The 26667-nt window shown below is 35.7% G+C and overlaps 2 protein-coding genes, 2 long non-coding RNA genes and 2 pseudogenes across 5 annotated transcripts; 3 read left to right on the forward strand and 3 right to left on the reverse strand.

Moving 5' to 3' along the window:
- Window positions 1-812: 812 nt before the first annotated feature.
- Window positions 813-4128, forward strand: LOC106400806 (calcium-dependent protein kinase 6-like). Of its 2 annotated transcripts, XM_013841205.3 has the most exons (8): window positions 813-1064; window positions 1338-2132; window positions 2487-2630; window positions 2718-2870; window positions 2956-3071; window positions 3148-3315; window positions 3404-3628; window positions 3706-4128. In XM_013841205.3, exons 2-8 carry the CDS (start codon window positions 1403-1405, stop codon window positions 3814-3816), a joined length of 1647 nt encoding a protein of 548 aa, XP_013696659.1. In that variant the 5' UTR covers window positions 813-1064; window positions 1338-1402; the 3' UTR covers window positions 3817-4128.
- A 2272-nt stretch (window positions 4129-6400) lies between these two features.
- On the forward strand, window positions 6401-6900 carry LOC106398754 (uncharacterized protein At1g43920, Chloroplastic-like). The gene is made up of 2 exons (XM_013839262.3): window positions 6401-6559; window positions 6649-6900. Exons 1-2 carry the CDS (start codon window positions 6401-6403, stop codon window positions 6898-6900), a joined length of 411 nt encoding a protein of 136 aa, XP_013694716.2.
- A 3440-nt stretch (window positions 6901-10340) lies between these two features.
- Window positions 10341-12011, reverse strand: LOC106400807. The gene is made up of 3 exons (XR_001280373.3): window positions 11795-12011; window positions 10873-11655; window positions 10341-10697 (listed from the first exon to the last, which is right to left on the reverse strand). It is a non-coding gene; the product is annotated as an uncharacterized LOC106400807 (long non-coding RNA).
- Window positions 12012-14440: 2429 nt separating this feature from the next.
- LOC106400808 lies at window positions 14441-15637 on the forward strand (annotated as a pseudogene).
- Window positions 15638-15838: 201 nt separating this feature from the next.
- Window positions 15839-16814, reverse strand: LOC106400809 (annotated as a pseudogene).
- A 2356-nt stretch (window positions 16815-19170) lies between these two features.
- Window positions 19171-22215, reverse strand: LOC106400810. Its single transcript, XR_007328113.1, has 2 exons — window positions 20203-22215; window positions 19171-19995 (listed from the first exon to the last, which is right to left on the reverse strand). It is a non-coding gene; the product is annotated as an uncharacterized LOC106400810 (long non-coding RNA).
- Between the last annotated feature and the right edge of the window lie 4452 nt (window positions 22216-26667).

The following is a 26667-nucleotide window of genomic DNA, read 5'->3' on the forward strand; positions in this document are numbered from 1 at the left end:
CCCATTCGGGTTCGGTTCGGGTTTATTCGGATTTCGGATTTTCGGGGTTAAAAATTTCAGTCTTATTTGGATATTTCTAAATTTCGGTTCGGGTTCGGTTTGGATCTTTGCAGGTTCGGGTTCGGATAACCCATTTAAATAATTTTTAAAATTTTAAAATTCAATATATAGTTTAAATTTCTCAAAATCTGTAAATAAAATATTATATTACATATAAATTTGAATAACATATGTCAGAGTACCTAAACTTAACATATAAATTGGTTTGGTTTGAATATTTTGATAGAGAATCAGTAGATATTTTAACTATTTTTGGTGTTTTGAATATATATTTTGGCTATTTTAGAAATTTACTTTTGGCTATTTGTATATATTTTCAAGTATTTTATACAACTTAAAAGTATCTTATATATTTTGGATGTTTTTAATATACATTAAATCTAAATATAATTAATATATGTAGATATATAAATTTATTTCGGATACATTCGGGTACACGAAATATTTCGGTTCGGGTCGAGTTCGGTTTCGGTTCTCTGGATACCAGAATTTTGAACCCGTTCGAATATTTAATCAATTTCGGTTCGGGTTCGGTACTACTTTTTCGGATTGGATTCGGTTCGGTACTACTTTTTCGGATTGGATTCGGTTCGGTTATTCGGATTTGAGTTTTTTGCCCGGTCCTAATAACGTTTGGTTTACAATCATTCTATTTTAAAAATAAGTTATCCTAATTAAATGATTACAAAATTAACCATTTGCAACTATCATGATTAAATTAATAATTAAAGTGGGAAACGAATGAAGAAGGTGAGACGAAACCGCGTCTAGGTGATGAGAACTAAGATTTTTCTCTCCTTCATCATAACAAATCCACAAAGAATTAATCTTCTACGCTCTGTTTGATGATTCAACGCATCCTATTACCCAACCACAAACAGCTACACATATATAAATATATATATTTAAAGAAAGAAACCTTTTTCTGTTATCATTTTGACTTTAATCAGATTTCTTAATCCTGATCCATTTCCTCGTCTCCTAGCTGTTCTTCTGCTATTCTGGTACAAGATCCTCTGTTTTTTCTCTTCATGTTTCTTTTATTACAGAATCCTCATTCATTGTTTTTTTTTTTCCTAAATGGTCGATGAACATTTTTAAGATGCGACTTTTCAGGAGCTCTTGTCTTCTTTATTTTCTTGATTAAATTACAAAAACTTATGATTTCTGATTCTTGATCTCATGAGGGTTTGTCTGATTTCATTATTAATTCAATAATTTTCTTTAAAAAAATTGTTTCTCTGGTTTGATTTGAGATTCTTGTCTAATTCTTTCAGTGATCGTTGGATGATGAGAAGAAGAAAGTGAACGTTGTGAATAGAAAAGTTTCAACCATTGTTTCATGGGCAATTCATGCCGTGGTTCTTTCAAGGACAAAACCTACGAGGGCAATAATAACAACCTGCCCGAGGAGAATTCCATCACCATCACCCACGTTTCCTCCGTTCATTCCCCGACCACAGAACAAGACTTCCCTAAAGAAGACAACAACAACAACAAGAGTCCTGTTCTTGTGCTTCCCGTGAAAGAACCTTTTATGCGACGTAACATGGACAACCAAGCTTACTATGTTCTCGGTCACAAAACTCCTAACATCCGTGATCTTTACACCTTGAGCCGTAAGTTAGGACAAGGACAGTTCGGGACCACGTATCTCTGCACCGAGGTCGCGACGGGTGTTGACTATGCTTGCAAGTCTATATCCAAGAGGAAGTTGATATCTAAGGAAGATGTTGAGGATGTTAGGAGGGAGATTCAGATAATGCACCATTTGGCTGGTCACAAGAACATTGTTACGATAAAAGGAGCTTATGAGGACCCTTTGTATGTTCACATTGTGATGGAGGTTTGTGCCGGTGGTGAGTTGTTTGATAGGATTATTCAGAGAGGTCATTACACCGAGAGGAAAGCTGCTGAGTTGACCAAGATCGTTGTCGGTGTTGTTGAGGCGTGTCATTCGCTTGGTGTCATGCATAGAGACTTGAAGCCTGAGAACTTCTTGCTGGTTAATAAGGATGATGATTTCTCTCTTAAGGCCATTGATTTTGGTCTCTCCGTTTTCTTCAAACCAGGTAATTTGTTATACTCCCTCCGTTTCACTAAGACTGTAGTTTCTGAGTTTTCACACTTAAAAAAAAAATTAATTTCTGGTAAAAAACTGTAAAATTGCATTGAAAATACAAAATTACGATCTTTGTGAAACAAATAAAAAATTGATAACTAAGATCTTAGTGGAACGGAGGGAGTATATAATCTAGTGTCAAAGCTTACTTAGGAAAACTTTATAGCTTAATTTGGTTGTAATGAATTCGATAGTATGTTTTATATTAGATGAAGAATCGTGGTCTCTGCTTATAGTATGTGGTTAAATCTGTGAGCTTCTCTTTGTTCTGAATCTTAAGTAATCTGTTACTCTAAAATTTCAGGCCAAATATTTAAGGATGTTGTTGGAAGTCCATACTATGTTGCTCCTGAGGTTCTTCTTAAACATTATGGTCCTGAAGCTGATGTGTGGACTGCTGGTGTTATACTCTATATTCTACTAAGTGGTGTCCCTCCTTTTTGGGCAGGTATGCGTCAAATGTGTGCTCTTAATGCCATAGGCGACGTTTCCTAATGTTTGGTTTGGTGTTTCTTTTTCTTTTTTTTGGAATCAGAAACACAACAAGGAATATTTGATGCTGTCTTGAAAGGAGATATAGACTTTGAGTCAGATCCATGGCCTGTGATATCTGACAGCGCTAAAGATCTGATCAGGAAGATGTTATGCTCTAATCCCTCTGAACGCTTGACAGCTCATGAAGTCATGCGTACGTAATCATTTTATCTTCCAATAGTGGTTGCATGCTTTGGCAAACACATAACCTAAGTAAGACTATATATCTTTTTGTTTAGGTCATCCATGGATCTGTGAGAACGGAGTTGCACCAGACAGAGCTCTTGATCCGGCTGTTCTGTCTCGTCTCAAACAGTTTTCTGCAATGAATAAATTAAAGAAGATGGCTTTAAAGGTCAGTTTTGTATTTTGGAACTTCAACGTCCGTTGTCATGTGAGATGAACTCATAGTATTTATCATGGTTAATCAGGTGATAGCTGAGAGCCTCTCAGAAGAAGAGATTGCAGGTTTAAGAGCAATGTTTGAGGCAATGGATACTGATAACAGCGGTGCAATCACTTTTGATGAACTCAAAGCTGGACTGAGAAGATATGGCTCTACTTTGAAAGACACTGAGATCCAAGATCTTATGGAAGCGGTAAAAATGCATGGGAATATATATACATATATTATTTTATTTCTCTATATAGACAGACAGTGACCATAGTTATGTTGTTGTGTCTTAGGCTGATGTGGATAACAGTGGTACAATAGATTACAGTGAATTCATTGCAGCGACGATTCATCTGAATAAGCTAGACAGAGAGGAGCACCTTGTCTCTGCGTTCCAGTACTTTGATAAAGATGGAAGTGGTTATATCACCATTGATGAGCTGCAACAATCTTGCGTGGAACATGGGATGACCGACGTTTTTCTTGAAGATGTAATCAAAGAAGTTGATCAAGACAATGTAAAGCTTTTCCTCTCTTGACATGTTTTGTTTTATCTCTTCATGATGATATATTTTAAGGCTTTTTCTTGTTACAGGATGGACGGATTGACTATGGAGAATTTGTTGCAATGATGCAAAAGGGAAATGCTGGTATCGGGAGACGAACAATGAGAAATAGCCTGAACATCAGCATGAGAGATGCATAGGCACATAGACACTACACACGTCTTTGAACCATTTGTTTGGTGAGGCTGCAAATGTTTCCACGGAATCAATATTTGCGATCTTTAATCACAGAGAAGGCTGAAGATAAAACCGGATTCATAGGTGCAGTAAGGCAGCTAAAAGTGGATTGACAAAAAGTGGTTTGTTCTGTTTCATCAGTTAGCTGTGAGGACTATCTCTATTCTCTCTCTCTCTCTCTCTGTCTTTTGTTTTGTTTGTTTGTAACAACTGTTCAAGTTTGGTGACCTTATTTCATCTCATACATTATTGAAAAGCTCTGCTCCTTTTTGGTTCTTGAGAGATCAATCATCTTCCATTAAAGTATAAGTTGCGTTATATGAGCTTTGTTTAAGCTAGTCGGTTTCTGCCGATTTCTTAGCCAGAACAGCCTCATGCATCTCAGTAGTCAGTATCTGTGTCTGCATCTGAATCTTCGGCATCTACTGGTACGTCGACAGTCGGCGTTCGCGGCTGTAGCCTGTAACTTCTTCAGTTGATTCTGTGTTTGTTGCAGAAGTTATGGTTCGCGTTCTCTCCTCCAGCCGGAGTGTCTAGAGATTGCATAGGTCGTGGTGGCAAAGGATTACTCATGTTCATTTCTGCTCATTATTGCGTTGTTCTGGTTATCCTCTTCTTTCAAACACCAAACTGTTAGGATAAAATAAAGTAAGTTTCTTTATGACACTACATAAATAAGAAGTAAAGCAAAAAGAAGAGATCAAAATTAGTGTTTTATTGATCTTAAGAGCAGAAGTACAACATAAACATATTGGTGTATACACCCTAATTATAACTGTCTGAGTTTAAGTTCAAAGTAAATAGTAGTTGATTCCTTCTTTTAGGGTTTGGAAAAGTCCTCTTTTATCTAGAAATTTTTCTTTTTGTTCAGAGGCAAGACGAAAACGATCCAAAAGCCAGAAGTCGGTAGCTAGAGATAAAAGGCCGGTATCTTGCTTTAAACAGAAGGTTTGCTTCCAGAATCAAAGATCACCAACATACCCAAGATATTATTTGTGAAGTGCATATGTGATCACCATATTCAATTTCAACAAAAAATGACATGGCTTTGAAAAACTACGACATAGCACTAACCTAATTGTTACATTTACAATTTTTCTTATTAAATTTAATTTATTTTTGGTAACGTTTTTCAATATGGTAATGACTATTAAATCATATATCATCATTATTGTAAGTTTTATATATAAATCACTAGGGTCGGTCCGTCCTACGGACGGGATATACTTTTACTTGTGATCTAGGTTATTATTTTTTATAAAATTTTGTGGTTTGTGTTTTAGATTTGTATTTGCAAGAGAAGTGTATGATACACTACAAAAAAGTCATTCTACATCACATAAATAGTATCATAAAAACAAATGATATCAATTTGAGACACTTATAAATAAATGATACAAAATATTTTTTAAAGTATATTTGAATTTTGAGAAATTTTAAGTATATTTGAATTTTAAAACTTTTAAAATAATTTAAACGGATTATCCGAAAAACAAATCGAAGTAAATCCGAACCGAAATTTATAAATATCCGAATAGAGTTGAAAATTTTAACTCTGAAACACGAATATACCCGAACCGGACCCGAGACCCGAACCGAAATCGAACGAATACCCAAACGCTCAAACTTATTTATATATACATTTTATGGTAGTTATTTGTGAGTTTCTAAAAGTCCCATGCAAGTTACATTTAGAATATTGGTATAGTTGCTCTGTTTTAAAAAATAAAATATTGGTATAAATAATGGGATAAATTTTATTTGTATTCTACAAACGTTTCATGTGTACGTTTGTAACTTATCCTCGCACTCGGGTGGCTTAGACCGGATAATGATGTCTTCTAGCTTTTAAATTTCTTTATTGTTTCTCGCTACAGTTGAAGGTTAACACAAAAGCTATAGTTGAGGTAAACTGAAGCAATTGTCTCATTTGCTTTCTTGATTTCCATCTAGATTCATTCTTACTGTTTTTTTGTGTGTGTTATTGTTTCTTTGGACAAAAAACTCTATAAAAAAAACTAAGGCAAAGCAATGCCTAAGTTATTTTGACAATATCTTCGATCAGATGAATATAAATTTCTTCATATGTTTATAGTAATAGCCTGTTTATAGATTGTACATATCATTGATGTGACACCTTCTTGACATTATGTTAGATATAAGATACCAATATATGTTTTGATATTTGGGAAAAATGTTAAACAAATCCTCAGCTTTTTCATTTGGACCATTATAATCCCCAGCTTTCGAAAAGACCTGAAAAACAATAAATTTTTCTTTTGACTTTAAAAACCCAGCTAACTTTTCTTTGAATGGATCAAATTAGACCCGATGTTAATTAGACTAACGGAACATGTTAACCCTGTTAATTTGCACAGTTAGCCAGTACGACAACGTTTTATCTTAAACTTCAAAATAAGATCTGAAACCCTAATATCATTTTCCCCCAAATCGATTTGGGGATTTTCTTGACACACCAACCCTAAAAATTACGATTACAACTCAAAATCCTCCAATCTCACACGATTGACTTCCCTTAGCACGAAGATGAGTTCGGATTCGACAGCTGAGAGTTCAACCGTGAACACATACGGTATTCGTGGGTTTCCGGCGAGCTGTGTTTGCGGGACTAAGACAACAATCTACACGTCTGAGACTAACAAGAATCCGGGGAGATCTTTCTTCAGATGTCTTACGAGAAGAAAGGTAGCTTCTTATCTTCTTGATTATATTGTTGTCGTTTATTCAAATTGAATATAAAGCAATATGCCTAAAATCTTATGGTTTTTGCATAGAATCACTTGTTTAAATGGGTTGAGGAGGCTGTTTATGAAGAGGTTCAAGATGCCTTACCAAAGATTGTACTGCTTGAAGCTGAGCTTAACAAAGAAAAATCTGATATTGAAGATTTGAAAGGCGTGGTCACTGAGTTGATGGAAGAAGTTGTAAGAGCCAAAACAGAGGTGAAGAGGTGTAAGGTGATGATGACGATCTTGTTTGTGATCATGTGCGTGATCATCATTGTCCTACTAGTTAGTTTGATGTAGAATTAAGTTAGTTATTTGCTTAATGTTTGGTCTTGACTATGTTTGGGGCTTAATTCAGTGACTATTATGTTGGTTTCATTGACTATGTTGTTGTTTGAAGTAATGAACTAAGTTGTTGTTGTTGGTTGAGATACAAACCAATCTTAAATAAAGCTTGATGAAACATAGCATAAGTTAAGTGTCAAAGCACTACAAAATAGATCCGAAAATACTGATACACAAGACAGAAACCTGAAAGCTGAGTGTTAAAGCACTAAAACTGAAACATGAGTGTCAAAACACTAAAACTTCAAAACACTAAATCCGAAAATACTATCTTCTGCTTCTGCCCCTTCCAACTTCGAAATCACGAAAACCATCGACCCCATACCGACGCATCTGAGTTTGGTGGTGCATGTGTGGCTTGTTCCCATCTCCCTGACTCTTGTGGCTGTGTTGATTCCCCTCGTGGCTGTGTTGACACTTGTGGCTGGGTTGGTTGTGATGATGAAGCATGAGACTGTCCCTGGCTTGGTTGTGACGATGATGCATTAGACTGACAATGAAAAAAAAAATCAAGTGAGCATAAGAAGATCAGAAACAAACCAAAAACATCTTGAAACTTGCCTGATTTTTCCTAGGGCGACCTCGTGGTTTCTTGGGCTGACTTTCAACAAAGTCATTCTTACATGTCTTCTTGTTATGATGCTCTTGCTTGCAATTAGAACATGTAATAACTCGATCAGCACGAGTTAGTTTCGTGCTATCAGTTGTAGAGACTTTCGGGCCCTTCTCTGTCTCACCCTTGCTCTTGAACCTATCATGGTTCTTTGGTCTTCCCGGGTTTCCTTTTCTCCAAGGTGGTGGGAGGACACCTAATCTACCAGTCTCAGGCCATAGCTTCTTCCCTTGAACAGGCCTTACCCCCATACTATAGGTTTGACGCCACATAGCTATGGTATAACAAGGAGATACAAAGTCAGAAAGTTTTTTACCATCTTTAAGGATCACATAGGCGGCATGAATGCAAGGAATTCCAGTCATTTGCCACTGGATACACCCACAACTTAGCTCATCCATATCCACAGCATAAGCCACACCACCATAATCAACCTCTGTGACTGGACCAACTGCTGGAAAGCTCATACAATCCTTAGACTTTGACTCCACTTTAGCCATCTGAAGATGCGTCCTTTTTGTGAACTTTGTCTTAGCATTTTTAGCCATTACAGCCCTTCTGAAGTTTCGAACCATACACTGTCTCCTTATATCCTCTAACATCTCCAATAATGGCTTCCTTCTTGCTTCACGGATGGTTCTGTTGAAGGACTCACTTAGGTTATTGAGATTATCGTTGCACAAGGTCCCTAATTTGAAATATGCTCTGGACCAAGTTTCTGGTTTGGTGACTTGAAGAGTAGCATAGGCGCCTGGATTGTACTCTTTCAGCCTCTCACTCCACATTTTATAATCTCCAATTGTATAACTCCTTGCTATTCGCCAGAAGAGTCTTTGTAGCTGCATGTCATGGCTGCTCTTCTTCCAATTATCGAAAATGTGTCTACAACACTGTCTATGCTCAACCTCTGGAAGAATGGTGTGGACTGCTTTCACTAAACCCTGCCAATTACAAGCATGAGACAGTTAAAAACACTAAGATACAGTAATGCTTTAAGCACTAAAAGCTTTAAAAAATCAAGATCAAACGTTTACCTTTTGTTTGTCAGACAATATAGCATAGCCTTTGCCATCCTTTAAGCCCAAGTCATTTGCGAGGTGTCTCACAAACCAGTCCCAATTCGTGTCATTCTCCACTTCTACTACTGCCCATGCAATCGGAACAATCCGATTGTCTCCATCACGTCCTACAGCAGCCAAGAGATGACCCTTTATGTCCCACTTTAGAAATGCTCCATCTAAACCCATTATCGGTCTACAAGAAGTCTTCCAAGTCTCCTTCTGCGCATGAAAGCAAACATATAGCCGGAAAAACCTCTGTTTACTTCCTACTGTCGGTCCAGGGATGGTTTCGATATCCATTGTAGTGCCAGGGTTGGTTCGAAAAATCTCAGCTTGATAATCCCATATCTTGTTGAAGTGTTCTTCGTGGCTTGCTTTTCTTTCTTTCATAACCTTTGTCTTCGCATTCCCACAAGCTTCCACACTCACAAACATCCTATACTCTCTCTGGATCTCAGAAGCAATTTCATGCTTGGTGATTTTGGGATTCAACCTCAGCCTCTCAGCGAACAGCATTGCTATAGTAGAACACTTCAAAAACTTTGAGTGTCCTGTTATCTCACACTTGTGCTCATTCACATAACATTTGATCATCAGCTTCTGTTTGCTCTTCTCATAAGAACAATACACCCTCCAGGGACACGAGCCATCTTCACACTTCGCACCTAACTTCAAAGCAGTGGACCGGTAAAGCTTGATGTTGCGTCGGGTTTTTAATGTATACCTGAGAAGGGTATGCTTGAATTCTTCAGCAGTGGAGAAAGTGTTTCCCAGCCCAAGCATTGCCTCTGGATCCACATCTTCTCTGTAGGCTAAACTGGGAATCGATTGTTCTTCATTTTCATCATCTGATGATAGAGGATCCGGAACTTCTTTTTCATGCTCCCAATACCATTCGTCCCCACTATCTTCATCATTCTCACAATCATCATTCCTCGCTACTTCTCCGAAGAAGACAGTCAAATCGCGACCAGTTTCTTCCTCGATACCACCATGACCGTTTGCTTCATCAGGGACTTCTTCGTTGTTTGGGACTTCTTCGTTGTCTGGGGCTTCATCAGCTTCGTCGTCACCGACAACACCACAGTCATCCTCGCTGATTTCTCCTTCTTCTTCCCTGTCGAGTACATCTGTTTTGCTTTTTTTCTTCTTACGTACATCAGCTTCGTCGCCGACTCCACCTTTTCTTTTCACTACAGAACTGGCACCACCGAGTTTCCCTTGTCGAGACTTCTTGTTCTTTTCATTACCCATCTTCTCTCTTCTTCTTTCTGGCGAAATCGTGAAATTAGGGTTCTTAATTGAGAAAACCCCCAAATCGATTTTGAGAGATAATGAGGAAGATGTGTTTTTTTAATTGAAGAGAAGACGACGTCGTTTTGTTTAACGACGAAAATTAACTGCGTTTAGACGCTTTGTTAGTGAACTTAACGCCGGGTTTAAATTGATCCAATCGACAAAAAGTTTGAGGTTTTTATGGTCAGTTAGGAACCTGAGGATTATAATGGTCCAAACGAAAAAGCTGAGGATTTATTTAACATTTTTCCCTTTGATATTTGGTATACGAATAAAATATTAGGATTTATATACAAGTTTGGTTTAAGTACACTATTTTAGAGCTGCTGTATAAAGTCTCTTCAATAGATCTATGATCTATCTAAAGGATTTGTCGTGTAATATGTTTCATATAATGCAGCAAAAATTAAATATAAACATTAAAGTATAACAGAGCATCAGGATGATCTTTTCATTGACTTAAAAACCACAAGAATTTCACATACGCAGTTAAAACAAATGTTGTGAAGATTGGAAAACTCAATCAGCATACATATGGAGAGAATCTCAAGAGGGAAGTTGAAACGGAAGCACAACTAATCGTAGGAGAAGAAGAAGAGTGAGTGAGACCGAAAAAGATTTGGAAGCTGAGGCGTTAAGAGTTAGAAGAACCCTCTGATCTAGGTCCGTGTTCTCACATGAGTTGGTTGGTCAAGATGCCCTCCATACCCTTCACTGGACACCTGAATATAAGCGGGCGAGTTTCCCCTGAACACGGACTCAAGTAGCCCTTCATACCATCACTGCAAGTAGTCCCAAGAACATCAGGAAACAGTTCGGGGAAATCTTAAAAGTTGCAAGTGTAAAATCAAACTAACCAGCTGACTTCACATTCATCAACCGTTAGGTTAAAAAAGATAAGAAAGTTATTTTTCATTTGATTTATGAACCTTAGCTCAGGTCCGATGTTCACCTTACCTTCTTCTATCTCCTAGCCACTCAATTGCCGACAATGCTTGTCAAGAGAGAAGATGACTTTGGCAAGAGTGCGACGTTGCTATGAAAAGAATGACTCACATACTGCCGGTTCTACATTTTTTTTCATCCTGCATAACGAAAGTAAAACACTTGAAAGACAATCATTTAAGAAAACATAACCTGGTCTGAAGATAATCACTAAAACATTGGAGTGGAGGATTGGCACCTTTAATTTCTTACATTTTTTTTGGCATTTTAATTTCATAAACAGTTGCTATTAACTCTCCATGACTGAAGAACCAACAGTACCACATGAATGGCAGCAAACAACAAACGTAAGCTCTTATGATCATAAGTTCAAGCAATTTGAGAGAGAAGTCTGAATATATATGAGACTAAATTGTCTCCCAAAGAGTAAAAATAAAATTTCAATATAAAATTCTGAAAACTCTGAGATTGAACACTGTTTTCAAACCACGAAGATCATGCTCCTCCTAGACGACAGCTTTAGTTTTAAACTAAGATGATCAAACACATATAAGAAAAGAAACTTAATCGACAAACGGATTCATAATTATATCTCTAATAGGCTCGTTAAAGATTTGGAAACAAAAGTTTGTCTGTTATGAGTATATATAAACGTCTGCGCTAGTTTTAAACTAAGATGATCATAAAGTTTAAGAACAGAATCACCTTAGCAGGAGCATGTCCACACCGTCAGCTCTCCACCCGCGCTCGCTTCCCAAAATCAGAGACCTTGACGGTTGAAGAACAGAGGCAAGCCTGCAAATCAGAGAGAATGATTGACGGATTAGCCATTAATACTGGATTAGCTAACCTCAAATAATTCAAATCAATTTTGTGAATTAGATAGAGCTGAGAGATATGAAGAGAGTATGAGTTCAAGCAGAGCAATACTCACATCTATTTATACTGTTTAGAGACCACCTTTCGCAAACCATTGAAGATGGATCGTGGAGGGGACAATCAATTCGATTTACCATGCAGCCATTAATAGAACCGTTTCAGATCGAACAAAGAAACCCGAAAGTCCCTCATCACGTTTTTTTTTATCCGTAAGCTTCTTCGCAAAACAGAACGCAAGGGGCCAAGATAAAGCCCAAGACACAAAATAAAGTCCAAGACGAAACTTGTTTAAATGAAACGACGCGGAGCGGAGCGTGGACACGTGGCATGCGTACAGGAGACGAGTTTCCAGGCTGGAGGTAAACACTCCTTTATATAATTAGAATATATTTTTGGCAAGACTATTAAAATACATCAATAACTAATAACCCATGTGTCACTATTAAATTGATATATCTCACATTAATAAACATAAGCTAAATATTAAATATATTTACGAATATAATTTTTACACGAACTTATATATAATATTATATATATAAACTGTATTGTTACTTTACTACCATAACGATAAAAATATTACGAAATGCTACGGCATGATGGATAATAAAAAAAATTTTACGAAATGAAAAAGGGGATAATCTTTTATAAGAAGATTTCTAAACAAATTTATATTTTCATTTTTTTGTGAAGCTACGTTATATATACATATATAGTAAAGTTTATATATTTTTATAATTATTTATGGCTTTTGAGAAAATTTAGAAAAAAATAATTAAATTTCTTTGTATAAAAATTTCGATGGTTATATTTTATAAATATTTTTTGTGTTTCTGAAAAAACGATAATTAAATTAAAAAGTTAACTAAAATCTTATTATAAAAAAGGAGTAATAATAAAATATATTAAAGTTAATATTAAAAGTAAAAATTATTATTATCTTTTAGAAGTTTAATAATGCACTGTGATCCATTATATATATATGTATTAAAAGTTTATATATTTTCCTTTTTATTTATGTTGTTTTAGGAAAATTTTGAAAAAATAATGAAAATTCATTATATATAAAAATTTATATGTTTATGTTTTATAAATATTTTTTATTTATTTATGTGTTTTTCAAAAAGTAAAGTTAAATTAAAAATTTAATTAAAATCTTATTATGAAAAAAGGAAATACATTATTAATATCAATCATATATAATATTTTTAGTTCATTAAGGGTATCTATGTAATCAATCATCGTGAGAATTAAGTGAGCGCGATACATAGGAACCTAAATAATATGATAGATTTCCTTTTTATTTATTTATGTGTTTTTCAAAAAGGAAAATTAAATTAAAAAGTTAACTAAAATCTTATTATGAAAAAACGAAATACATTAGTAATATCAATCATATATAATATTTTTAGTTAATTAAGGGTATCTATGTAATTAACTATCGTGAGAATTAACGTGAGCGTGACACATAGAAAACTGACTTCTCAAATAACATTATAAAGATGTCATGGTTGGTGTTGCCTATGCTTGGTATAAATTTATCGCCAATAATTCCTTTTCCGATAAGAAAATAAACTAAAATAGAATTAATTTTCAATTCCTTTTCCCATAAGAAAATAAACTAAAATAGAATTTATTTTCTCATAGTATTTTTATAAGAGCTATATAATTAACGAACTTAGATATTTAAAAAAAAAAAGAAAGGTATGTCATTTAATATGACAATTGATAACGGGTCAGGTGGCAGTAACAAGAAATCTAGTGAGAAGAAATATGCGGTGTGACAACTACTGCCCGAAGTGTGGGGAGGTAGAGGAATCTGTAACTCATGCTATATTTGAATGCCCTCCTGCTCTACAAGCATGGTCTTTATCGACGACTCCAACAAGTCCAGGCATATTTCCAGCGTCAAGTGTCTATACAAACATGAACTATCTATTCTGGAGGAAAAAGAATATCATAGCATTAGACCAAGACAGGGATCCTTATCCCTGGATAATATGGTATATATGGAAGGCTCGAAATGATAAGCTCTTCAGGGGAATAGACAGAGATCCTTTGGAGCTAGTCTGATATGCAGAAAGCGAATGCCAAGCCTGGTTTAGTGCAAACGAGTTGATACCACCGGTAGTGCAAGACAACAACAATGAGGAAAACCAAGTCTCAAGCTTGGGGAATATTTGCCTCCTGGATGGATCATGGACAGCTTCCGATAGCTTCAGTGGATGCGGATGGGCTTGGATGGATAGCGGGGAGAACATACAACTGATGGGTACACGGAACTTCACTCGATGTGAATCAGCATTGCATTATGAGATAGAAGCACTGCGCTGGGCGATGGAGAACATGCTTCAACACTCGCCATGTCAGAGCTTTGGAACGGACTGTAAGGAGTTGATTGCTATGATAAATGAACCCCAAAAATGGCCAAGATTTGCGACAGAATTGGAGAAGATAGAGACACTGCAGATTTGCTTTCCGGACTTCAAAATCATACATGTTCCACGAGTGCGCAATTAGTTTTCGGACTTTTTAGCTAAGACTGCTAGGACATTTCGGAGAGAGTTACTTTTTATTGGTTGTTATATTCCGGTCTGGTTACCCAGACCACCTCAAGCTTGAGTAATAGAATGGCCGTTAAACGTCAAAAAAAAAAAAAAAAAAAAAAGATATTTAAAAAAAAAAGAAAACAGAAGACCTAATGGCTCAGACGCTGAAGCAGCTTCCGTGGGAACTGGAGGAAAATATACTCTCTCGTCTTCCACCTCGATCTCTCGTTCGACTCAGAGCTGTATGTCAAAGATGGAACGCTCTTTTCAACGACAAGAGTTTCATCAACGACCACTTCTCTCGTTCTCGTCCAGGATTCCTCTTCCTCGGCAGTCCCAAAAACTATTCGATAGACATCATCAATCCCAACAGCATCGATCCTACAATACAGTTGTCTGAGCTACCCTTCTCTGCTATGCCTTACCAAGATTTGCATTACCGTTGCACAACCATCAAGGCTTGCGATGAGCTCTTGCTTTTTAACAATATGTATTTGAACGGTCTTTCAGCTCTCTGGAATCCGTGGTTGAGTCAAGAAGGACTGTACAAATTTTCACTGTTGCGGCTTAGGATACGAGATTATTGGTAGAACCAATAAAGTTTACAAGATTTTGGGTTACTTTGATCCTGACCCTGAGGAAGAGTACACGAGAGTTGCTATCTACGAGTGTGCGTCTCACGTGTTTAAACATATAGACTTACCTGAAAATAAGTGGTTCATGTCTGAAGGTGTAGGAGAAAATGTGTCCTTGAATGGAAATATCTATTGGTTTTCTCACGATGCCTGGACTGATGAGTACTTCATCCGAAGCTTTGATTTCTCTGTTGGTACTTTCAAACCTTTTTGTCTCCTTCCGATCATCATCGCGATGAACTTCTTCTCCAGGTTTTTAGGGAAGATCGTTTTTCGTTGTTAAAGCAAAATTACGAAACAAGGAAGATTGAGATTTGGGTAACGAATACGATAGATAAAGAGGAAGTGGTGTGGACAAAAATGATGAATTTGCCCACAACTAACTTTCCGAGGCTGTTTGAACAGTTTTATGGCAAGAGTTACTTCATCTATGATAAGACTCTGTTTGTGTGTTGTTGCGAAAATTCAACTTCTGTGCCTTGCATCTACATTGTCAGGGAAGATCTGCGCAAGCAGATTCATATAGATTCTGGGATTTTCCAGTGTTGTCACTGTGTTTACACTCCCAGTTTGTTCCCGGTTCCTTAATTCAAAGATACTATGGAGTGTTTTTTTAGGAACCAATGGATTTGTTGGAATTTCAAGTTGTTTTGAGTTGATAAATAGTTGAATAGAATTATAGCTTAATTTATACAGTTGAATATAGACTAAAACTACATAGATTAAGCTATATTTGAATATGTATCTTCTCCACGAGGCCAACGTGACGTGGAGAAGGAAAGGGTGCGGGGTAACACTCGTTTCATTCTCTCTCTCTTGAAAACATAATGCTATTAACTCAAAGCGAGACACCCATTGATAAAGAGGATGGGTGATGATAAATCTCAGATTCAAAAAAAAAAAAAAAGGATAAGCTGGACCAAGAGAACATAAAATTCTTGAGGCTGAAAAGCAAAAATCAGATTTAAGAGGGCGGAGACTCCTTGTTAAGTTAATCATATTATTCATTGACAAATAGAATTAAAACTAGTGATTCTTGTGTAGTGGAATTTGTAACCGATGTCTCAAGTGTTCATATTTGAATAGCATTCTCTTACTGCGTCCTCTCCAACTTCACCAGTTATTTTCCAGCTTCACTTGTCAAACTCCCATATCACTCCTCCATCCTCTGCAACACCCCCACAAACACACATGTTAAGAATCTTATTAGTAACCTGATGATAAATAAACTCAAATGTTACATAATGCATGCCTTAATCATGAATTACCCATTTATCACAAATTATGCCTTTAATCACCCACAATCACATCCTAAAATACAAAGCAAGTATACTAATACTCAAACAATGTTCATTTTCTCCAGAAGTAAAACAAGATTCAAGAAAATGAACCATCAAGCAATAAGGGATTGAATGGAAAAAAGGAAGGGAACCTTTGACTTTGTTGTTGATCCAAGCCTAGATAAGCATACCAGCACCAATCCCACCGAGGACAAAGCTTCCATAGAAGGCAAGAGCCTTAGGCCAAGGCTTCCTTGGGAGGAAGTAAGCTTCGTACTTCTCCTCAAGTCCCCTCGGCATCTGTTTTCTTGCTCTAGTCACTCGAGAGCTTGGCTTCTTCGTCTGATTCTGATTCTCATTCCCCCATTCTTCTCCTTTCCATGGATCATTCGCCTCTTCACTTCCCATCTGCATTTAGAGACTTAACCGGTCAGATCTTAGGGTTTAAGAAGGACGGAGGTTCGACGAGAACTGATGGTTGAGAAACGATGGGAGTTTTAAGTCAGATTTATAATCCGAATCGTTGGTTTAAAACGAAGAAGATTGAAGGACAAAGTTGATTTTCATATCATAGATCAAACGAAAACCAATGGAGAAATTCCAAAAAAAACTTTTTATCACAATTACAAGATATTTTATTAAAAGATAGTATTTTTTTTAGGTTTATGATTTAGAATTTAGGATTTAAGATTTATGATTTAGAGTTCAGAGTTTACAGTTAAGTGGTAGGGTTTTGGGGGTATGATTTCAAATTTTAAAAATTAAAAATATATTAAAATTTTAAAAATAAAAAAGTCTATTTTGGTTATTTTATTTTTTGAGGTCTATTTTGTGACAAAAAATTTAAAAAATGTATATTTTAGAGAATTGGCCAAAATTATGTGTATCAATTAGTCACTAGATTTTTATTCTCATTTTTTTATTTTTGCAGAATATTTTTCAGTTTAGTTGTTTTGGTATAAAAACAAGGGAAAATTTTATATTTACCACTTTCTTGGTACCACTTTTCATCTTTACCACCACTAAATGTATATTTTCAAAAATATTTTCTTCATTAAGTGTCAAAAGACTCTTATACCATTGTTATCTATATATATGATAAATCAGTATTTAAATAAAATAAAAAATAAAAAATTAGAAAAAATAGTTTTTTTATGTTTTCGAATTATACTTTTTCAAATTCGAACTTTTTTATAATTTTTTTTTGAATTTTCTTTTGTCGATTATTTTTTCAAAACTTTTTTTTATGTTTGAAACTATTTTAAATTTTTTATATATTTTTAAAGTGTTTATTTATATATTTATTAGAATCTTAAATTTCACATTTCAAAAACCCTATTACACCTCTCAACTCTAAACCCTAAGTCTAGATTAATTAACCCTATGGGTATAAGTGTCTTTTACCATTCATTAAAAATGAGAGTAAAAGTGACTAGTGTAAACATAAAAAATAGTACTATGAATGTAGTATTTGTGGCAATTTCCCTAAAAAGTAAAAACAACAATGATTTTTTTGGATCGAATTTTAACATTTGAATTTAAATATCCATAAGCTATTTTTTATAAATACATATATACATAATAATTTAATATATACTTTTTTTGAAAAATATTTATTAATTAAACATATATGTTGTTAAAAAAGAAAAAGTAAACATGTATGACTATGCTAAGAGCATGATTATCGGTGATTTGAGTTTTGGGTTTTTTAATTTTTTTTTTCTTTTTGTCTGATTAAAAAAAAACGAACGAATAGCGGGTCGTTACGTGTCATTGGGATCCACGAACAGTACAAGAACCCAAGTAAAATCGACTATTGTTTGGTGACTTCTGTCACCGGTTTTTGTGTGTTTTATGGGTCCCCCCTCTAAGAAACTCCTAAAATCCCATCCCCCCGATAAACATGGTCTAAGCTAAATAAAATGCTGTCACCCATCACTCTATTGCATTAGAGATTATCCAGTACATATGTATGACTATGTTAAGACCAGGTTAAGCTAAACTAAACAAATAATAAATCTGATACAAGTCCAAGGTTTCATTTATCACAGTTTGAAAAGATGTAACAACTTTGATATACAGAAAATTTAATTATTAGATTTTGCGCCCCGCTCTAAGATCATGTAATTGTTTCTATTTATAATATTTTTATTTTATACGATTTGTTTTATTTATAGTGTGTAATAGTTATATTTATATGGTTTTGGATTGTCTTTATTGAGATTAAAAGTTAACAGTATAGAATAACATTTTAATTTAGCATATATTTAAATTGAGAAGTTTGAAAGCACGTGATTGCAAATTATTTTGGCAAAGTCCAGTTATAAATTTAAAACTAAAATGATGAAAAAAAAATTTTGATTTTTTTTTTTGTTTTTAATGCAATGTACAATATTTATAATGTATAGACTTTTTGTTAATTATGGACTTAACGAATTCATTTAAGTTTTCAAAATCCTAAGTATGAATTTTTGCTATGGTATCAAGCAGCTAGCATGAATTTTGTTAGTGATTTACAAAAGGCATTCATAATCTTTGACGCCTTTTCACTAACAATTCCTTTTGCTATGGTATCAAGCAGCTAGCATGAATTTTGTTACCACATCAAACTTAATTATAAACTCCACAATCTTTCTTGATCATTCTCACTAATGTGAAAATAAAATATTACCTCCGTTTCCGAAAGTAAGATTTTCTAGAGATTTCACGCTTATTAAGCATATAATAAATGTTTACAGTTTAATTTATTATTTATTTTTCTATACATTTTCTAATTACTTTCCACCAATTAAATCTAATCAATTTAAATATCTGTAATTAATGTTTCTCAAAAGTATACAAAAATATTTTAGAAATATAGAAAATCTATCTTTCTGAAAGAAGAAAATCTAGAAAATTTTACTTTCAGGAACGGATGGAGTATATTTTGCAATCAACTAATTATTTTATCGATAAGAGGAAACAAAATGGTTTTAAAATCTTCTTCTGTAGTTCTAAATGATGTCATGTTGAGTGAAGAAGATGATGAATAAAGAATAATGCATTAAAAACAGCTTTACAAGTCTAGCAAACTACTTCTTCTAAAACCAACACTATCCAAGACCCAATCATCTCTTCCACAATCATCCTTGTTGTGCATCTTCCTCCGTCAATCTAACCCTAGCTCGACATGTTGGGCATGTATCAGCTCTGAGGAACCAAGTGTCCACACACTTCCTATGGAACACGTGTCCGCAACCGGGAAGTCTCCGACACCATCGTCCCTTTCTGAATCCATCAAGGCAAACAACGCATTCGCTTCCGTCTGGTCTGGCTGGTTTGGAAGTTTTGAATTGGGGAAGCTTCTGCACGAGTGTGGAAGATAATCCACCAGAGGGTTCATCTTGGGGATCATCTTGGGGATCAAGGAAACTAACGTTGGAAATTGATCTTATAATGCTTAATTCTGAGAAAGAACAAATATGGTGAAGAGAAGATGATGAGAGCATGCATCAAAAATACACAGGAATTACATGAACAAGAAATAAAAAAAGGAGAAGGAAATTCAAAGGTTTGTGTGTAAGACAACAAGTCACTGGGTCAGAAATTATTAACCTCTGATCATATGGGTTGTGTGGTATGTAATAGTACATTAGGGTTGGTAGTATATATAAATATGTAAGCATATCGTATGGAAAAGGATAATAGAGTGAAAATTAATCAGAAAGTGTAGGAGGAAGATAATCCACCTGAGGGTTCATCTTGGGGATTAGGGAGACTACGTACTGTTGAATATTGATCCTATGCTTAATCCTGAGAAAAGAAAGAGACAAATATGGTGAAGAGAAGAAGATGAGCCTATGAAAAATACATAGGAAAACATGAAGAAGAAGAAGGTCACGTGCAAGGTCAGAAATGACTAAACCCAAAGCATATATGGTATCAGTATGTCATAAGTAGATTAGGGTTGATTGTATGGAATAAGGATTAATAAAAAAGTGTAGGAGGAAGATAATCCACCTGAGGGTTCATCTTGGTGATTAGGGAGACTACTGTCGAATATTTCTCCTATGCTTAATCCTGGGAAAAGAAAGAGACAAATATGGTGAAGAGATGAAGATGAGCCCATGACAAATACGTAGGAAACATGAAGAAGAAGAAGGTCACGTGCAAGGTCAGAAATGATATTAAACCCAAAGCATGTATATGGGACGTTATGTAATAAGTAGATTAGGGTTGATTGTATGGAATAAGGATTAATCAGAAAATTTAGGAGGAAGATAATCCACCTGAGGGTTCGTATATATAGGGGATTACGTCGGTGAAGGAAGAGGAAAAGGAGGAGGCTAAGGGGAAGAAGAAGACCGGCAGTGACGATTACGATAAGTGTCATTGTAAACCATTTACGAATAGAAGGGCAGACTTTTCATAAGATACAAGAGATAATATATACGCACATAAGGCGTGAGAAAACCCTAAGGTGACCAAAACAAACTGTAGCAACAATTAACAAATAAGAAAACATACAATAAATATATTGTAAAAAAATATTTTGAACTGATTCCAGAATATATAAACAAAAAAATAAAATAAATAACATTTATCCTTTTGCTGTAAAAAATAAAATAAGGAAAAACCCTAATAACTACTTGTTGACCTAAGTCTAGTGGGGTAGAAGTTACAGTTGGAGATAATCTGGACTGGCTGTGGAAGATACATGGCAGCAACTCCGGCGTCACTGCTCCCAGAAGCTTTCACAATGAAACCTATTGTTCAAGCGCCATGGTGAGTTTTTTTTAATCGAACTTCCAGGGCATGATCTCTGTATTAGGGTTTAGCTTTTGTGTTCTAAATGTTCTATAACCGCTTTCACTATATATATCCAATATTCGAACCTACGTCTTCCCATCGTTGTAATATCTCTTGATGATTCACCGTGCATAATGCTTCTTCTTCTACTAGTTGTCGATGCAGTGCTAAGGCTAGAGAAAATCATGGATCAAAGAACCAGTGCACTAAAGGATTGTGGGATCTAAATATTCCCTCAGAGCTCTTGGAGGAGATACTATCCCGCCTCGGACTAAAAGACAACATAAAAGCTTCCGCTGTCTGCAAGGCATGGTGTGAAGCAGCTGCTTCCGTCAGAAAGTTCAACCCACTTCCTTGGCCTTTCTATGGATCAGAAGAGGGAGACTACGGTGATTGGTTTTTGTTTTAGTTTTTGGTTTTTATTTTTTTTCAAAAACCATTTTTTTTCTTCAATCAAGTTTTAGTTTTTAGTTTTTATTTTTGTAAAAATCATTTAATTTGCAAATAACGCTTTTTAACAAATAATTTCCCTAAAATTTAAGAAAAATAATTTTTCAAAGTTTTAACTAATTTATGAACTTACCCAATAAGTGGCGCTTTTTACCCAGCCAAATGCGTAGCTTTCTCAGCCGCTCCTACATCAACTAGTTGCTTGGTGGTCCCCTTCAGCCAATTAGTTTACAAAGATTCTTTTGTGATCGCTACTTGGTGACCTGGTGAGACCGTATGGACCATCTATAAACAAAAAAAAAACACGGAGAAGAGAATATATCATTTCATAATAATACTAGTAAAACGATAAAAATAAATTAAATATAAATTAAACTTCGCTTCGCCAGTGTGAACACCTTTATACTAGTTAGAGCACTTTCAATGATGTTCTCGGTGGCTCGGAATCGTAGGTAAACTTTTTAGAATTTTTTATTATTTTTTTTGTCCGTATTTTTTTTTTAAAAAAATTAAAACGGAACCAATCGCGGATCGCCACGTGTCGTGGGACCTGTGAATAGTGTAAGGATTCACTAACAATCAGTCTTTAATTAAGGATTTTTAGTACCCAATCCTTAACAAAATGTGAGCTCTACCAAATATCTTAATATTATTTTGCTAAAGATTCTCACTACAAGAAAACAGCAAGGATTCTGAGGGAAAAAATCGTCGGAATTTCGTCGGAATATCGTTATTCCGACGACATACTGACGAAACAAGTCGTCGGAAATAATTCTTCGGAATTTCTTCTTTCCTCGGAAATTCCTCGGAAATTCCTCGGAATTTTCCGACGGAATTCTGAGGAAATAAACTTCCGAGGAAATTCCGAGGATCACTAGTTTGTCGGAAAAGTCCTCGGAATATACCGAGGGAGAACTTCGTCGGGATACTTCCTCGGACGTTCATCGATCGATGCGTTTTTAGGCATATATACATCGATCGATAGGAATATACCGAGGGATCTGTCCCTCGGAATATTCCGAGGGAAATGTCCTTCGGTATATACCGAGGAACCGTTCCCTCGGTATATTCCGAGGAAAGGTTTCCCTCGGTATATTCCGAACTTTTTTTTATAAACAGATCGATCGATGGATTTATGTCCAAAAACGCATCGATCGATCGAGTAAAAAATATAATTAATTTCCTCGGAATGTAAAAAATATTAATTTTTTTAAAAAAATAAAATTTCTGAAATTTAAATTCGAAAATATGAAATTAAAATTAAAAATGAAATCATATTAATTAATATTCAAAGTTTCACAAATAAAAATAAAACATTCCGAGTTTTTGGAAAAAAAAAAAACTACGGGTCTGGCACGTCCGGGAAGACCTCGTTCGGGTACATCCTCTGCATCATCTCCATCATTTGCTGGTTCAGCCTCCTCTGTGCCTCATAGCCCGCCTGTTGAGCCGCCATCTGGGTCTCCAACAAAGATATATGATCATCTTTGTCCTTCAACTGAGCCGTAAGCACTTCTGGATCAACAAAGGGCGGTGGTGCAGAAGAAGGAGGAACCGACTGGGTGCGACGACCCAAACCGACCAAACGTCCATTCTTCTTTGGAACCGACTGAATAGAAAATAGCCAAATTTACAAATTTAAACCAAGAAATAAATGAATTGAACTTTTAAAAAAAAAGAACTTACAGATTCAACGATTTCGTTGATTCGAAACCGGGACAAGTTGGTCGAAGCCGTCGAAGCGTCATCCTCGGTTTGAAGCTGAGACACTTCGTCTACCACCTGAGTTTGGACCAGGTCGACCACGTCCCTCACAAGACCGTCATCAATCTGGCAGGTCTTCTTGTTGGTATACGCCCTCCTCATTAGGGCGAGATCATCAACCGGCTCGCCATCATTTTCTTCCGCCTTGAAAAAAACATAAATTAAAGAAACATTAGAAATTAGAAGAAATGCACAATAAATTAAAATTCTGAAACTCAAATAATTGAAGAAAAAACGGTTGAACTTACCATGCGATCTCCCAGAGTGGCAATAGATTGAGCACCCAAGTTATGCTTGTAGATGCCCTTCCCTTTACGGTCGCTCCTGCAGTTGGTGGAGTTGGTGGAAGAAGTTTCTTTCGTCTCTTCTTTATCCCAATGCGCACACAACTCCTTCCAGACCGTGTCGTTCATCGACTTTGGGACCTTTTAATAATAAAAAAAAAGAAAATAGTTTAATAAATTAAAAAATAGTTTAATAAATTAAAAAATTGTTTAATAAATTAAATCAAACCTTATTGATTTCCCACTTCTTCTTCCACTCGTGGATCTGCTTCCCATAGTTGTCCATTACTTTATGGACGAAGTGGTGATAGATAAAGAGCGTCTCATCGGAATTCCAGTTGAACTCTTGCTGAAAAAAAAAACACAATTAGTAGAAAAATTATATTAAAGATTAAAAATATAAGTAAGAAATTAGAATACTTACCGCAAACTGACGAAACCACAGAACCTGCTTCTCGGTAGGGAAGTGAGTGAAAGTCGGATGTCCACTGTCGAGGGCCGAGTACATCATACGGTTGATACATGCGCTGATCCCGTTCCCGGATCGGTTGAACCTAATAAAAAGAATAAACGGTTAATAATGAATCCAAATTTAAAGAAAAAAATGTTTAATTACCATGTTTGACCCCGTCCATGTGGATACGGAGTGAGATACGGAAGATGGTCACGACCGGGCTGTTGAACCAACTCCGCAACACGCGTCACTCCCGGAGGACCCGGAGGAACAGGAGCGGATGCAGCAGCGTGAGCGAGAGGAGCAGGAGCGGGTGCAGCAGAGGGAGATGTATGGTTGGAGCTGTGGGGCGCAGGGGAATCCTGAAAATGGCTGGAATCCCGAGACTGGCTCCCCGTACCACCACAACTACGACGCTGTCGAGGCCGAGTCTGATCATCATGAGACCTGTAAATTAAAAAAATATATTTAATAAATAGAGAAATATATAAATTAATTTTGTTTTAAAAAAAAATCCCAAATAATATAGTGACAAAAAAAATTTATATATATTAAAAATATTTAATAAATATATAAAAATAGTTCTAATAAACAAAAAATAGTTTTAATAAATAAAAATAGTTTAATAATTAAAAAAATAGTTTTAATAATATATATATATTAAAAATATTTTTAAATCACAAATAATAGTTTTTAATCACAAAAAAAGTTGTATAGATATTTAAAATGTTTTGTAAAATCCAAAAAAATCAAATTTTGTATACCAAAATTTTTTTGTAAAATCCAAAAAATCGAATTTATATAGAAAAATCGATTTGTAAAATACAAAAATCGATTTTATATACAAAAATCGATTTTTATAAATACAAAAAAATAAAAAAAATTATAAAAAAATTCTACATCAATTCAACAAAACAAATTATTCAACCAAATCATAATTCTAAACCTATTATACTACCAAATCACAATCCTAACCAATCATCCTAACCAAAATCTATCAGAACTACACAAAAACCTAACAAATAGAACCTAAGAGAGTGGGATAGGGTCCTTACATGATTTGTGTAAGAGAAGGAGGAGATCGCCGGAGATATCGTCGGATTTCAGGGGGAAATCGCCGGAGAGGAGAGAGGAGTCGCGCAGAGGAAGAAGAGAGAAATGGGGAAGAAGAAGCGGCTCGTGGTTATAAAACCTAGGGTCCGACGGATAATATCCGTCGGAATTCCGTTGGAATTCTAATTTCAATTTTCGCGAAATATTTGCCCGGTAAAATGAAAATATTCCGAGGAAATACCGAGGAACTAGTGTTTGGGGTTTCAAAACATCAATTTTTTTGCCGTATTTAATTTCTTATACAATTGTAATGCATACCATTGAGGATTCTTTGTATAGATGAGCATAAACCATGAAATAACAAATTTCAAAACTAATTGAAAGTATTCCCTTTACCGTTCATTAAAAGGTATAAGTGTTTCTCTTATGTTGTGGGATTTCGTTCATACAATCGGAAAAGTGTTAATTATACGGTAAGGAACAAATATTTGACTTCATAATGAACGTAAGACACTTAATAAGGGTTATATAGGTGTTATTCAAACCGCAAAACGTTGTTTTCGGTTTAAAAACCATATTTCCTCGGAATTTCCTCGGATTATTCCGAGGGAACTCCGAGGAAACCCTCTTCTTCCTCGGAATTTCCTCGGAATATTCCGAGAAAATTCTGAGGAACTAGTGTTTGGGGTTTCTATACGTCAATTTTTTTTATAAACGGATCGATCGATGTATATATATCCAAAAACGCATCGATCGATCACTAAGATGGACCGGACCGTAAGAATGTGATCGATCGATGAGATTATCCCATCGATCGATCGAGAATCTCAAGTGTTCCTCGGAATGTCCTCGGAAAATCTTGTAAGTTTTTTTATAAACGGATCGATCGATGGATATATGTCCAAAAACGCATCGATCGATCACTAAGATGCACCGGACCGTAAGAATGTGATCGATCGATGAAATTATCCCGTCGATCGATCGAGAATCTCAAGTGTTCCTCGGAATATCCTCGGAAAATCTTGTAAGTTTTTTTATAAACGGATCGATCGATGGATATATGTCCAAAAACGCATCGATCGATCACTAAGATGCACCGGACCGTAAGAATGTGATCGATCGATGAGATTATCCCATCGATCGATCGAGAATCTCAAATGTTCCTCGGAATATCCTCGGAAAATCTTGTAAGTCTGATACGACCCACTATAACAACATGAAGAATGTAGCCGTTCCGGCTACACAACCAGCATGTCCTGAGACGATGACAATATTGGGAATCAAAGCAGACATTGAAGGGCTATTCCAGAACATGGGTCTAGGCCAACTATGCAACCTCAAGGAACCAACTTATCCGGAGTTGGTACGCCAGTTCATAGCATCCGCATACGTCAGCCGTCCCGATGATAGCCACCAGGAAGGTTTTCTGGCATTCGTAGTGCAGAAAGTATACTATGAGGTATCTTTCACAGACCTCTGCGGACTATTTGGATTGAGTGCGGGGGAGAGGACATCTGGTCTTTATTGGACTTCAGAGCTGTTGAACTTCTGGGAAACGATTGGCACATGGGTTTATAGATCTTCTCAGGCAAAGGAGTCACTTATCCGGAGCCCAGTACTGAGATATGCGACACGCCTCATTGGCTCATTGCTATACGGGACAACCACAGC

The sequence above is a fragment of the Brassica napus genome, chromosome C9, assembly GCF_020379485.1.
Source record: "Brassica napus cultivar Da-Ae chromosome C9, Da-Ae, whole genome shotgun sequence".
Taxonomy (NCBI): Eukaryota; Viridiplantae; Streptophyta; class Magnoliopsida; order Brassicales; family Brassicaceae; genus Brassica; species Brassica napus.

What these genes read in the sequence shown, in the direction of transcription:
- LOC106398754 (XM_013839262.3), top strand. Translation starts at nt 6,401, where the DNA reads ATGAGTTCGGATTCGACAGCTGAGAGTTCAACCGTGAACACATACGGT. An exon ending in GATGTCTTACGAGAAGAAAG is followed by an intron (nt 6,560 to 6,648) that starts GTAGCTTCTTAT and finishes GTTTTTGCATAG; the next exon opens with AATCACTTGTTTAAATGGGT.
- LOC106400806 (XM_013841205.3), top strand. Translation starts at nt 1,403, where the DNA reads ATGGGCAATTCATGCCGTGGTTCTTTCAAGGACAAAACCTACGAGGGC. An exon ending in TGTCCCTCCTTTTTGGGCAG is followed by an intron (nt 2,631 to 2,717) that starts GTATGCGTCAAA and finishes TTTTGGAATCAG; the next exon opens with AAACACAACAAGGAATATTT. An exon ending in AAGAAGTTGATCAAGACAAT is followed by an intron (nt 3,629 to 3,705) that starts GTAAAGCTTTTC and finishes TTCTTGTTACAG; the next exon opens with GATGGACGGATTGACTATGG.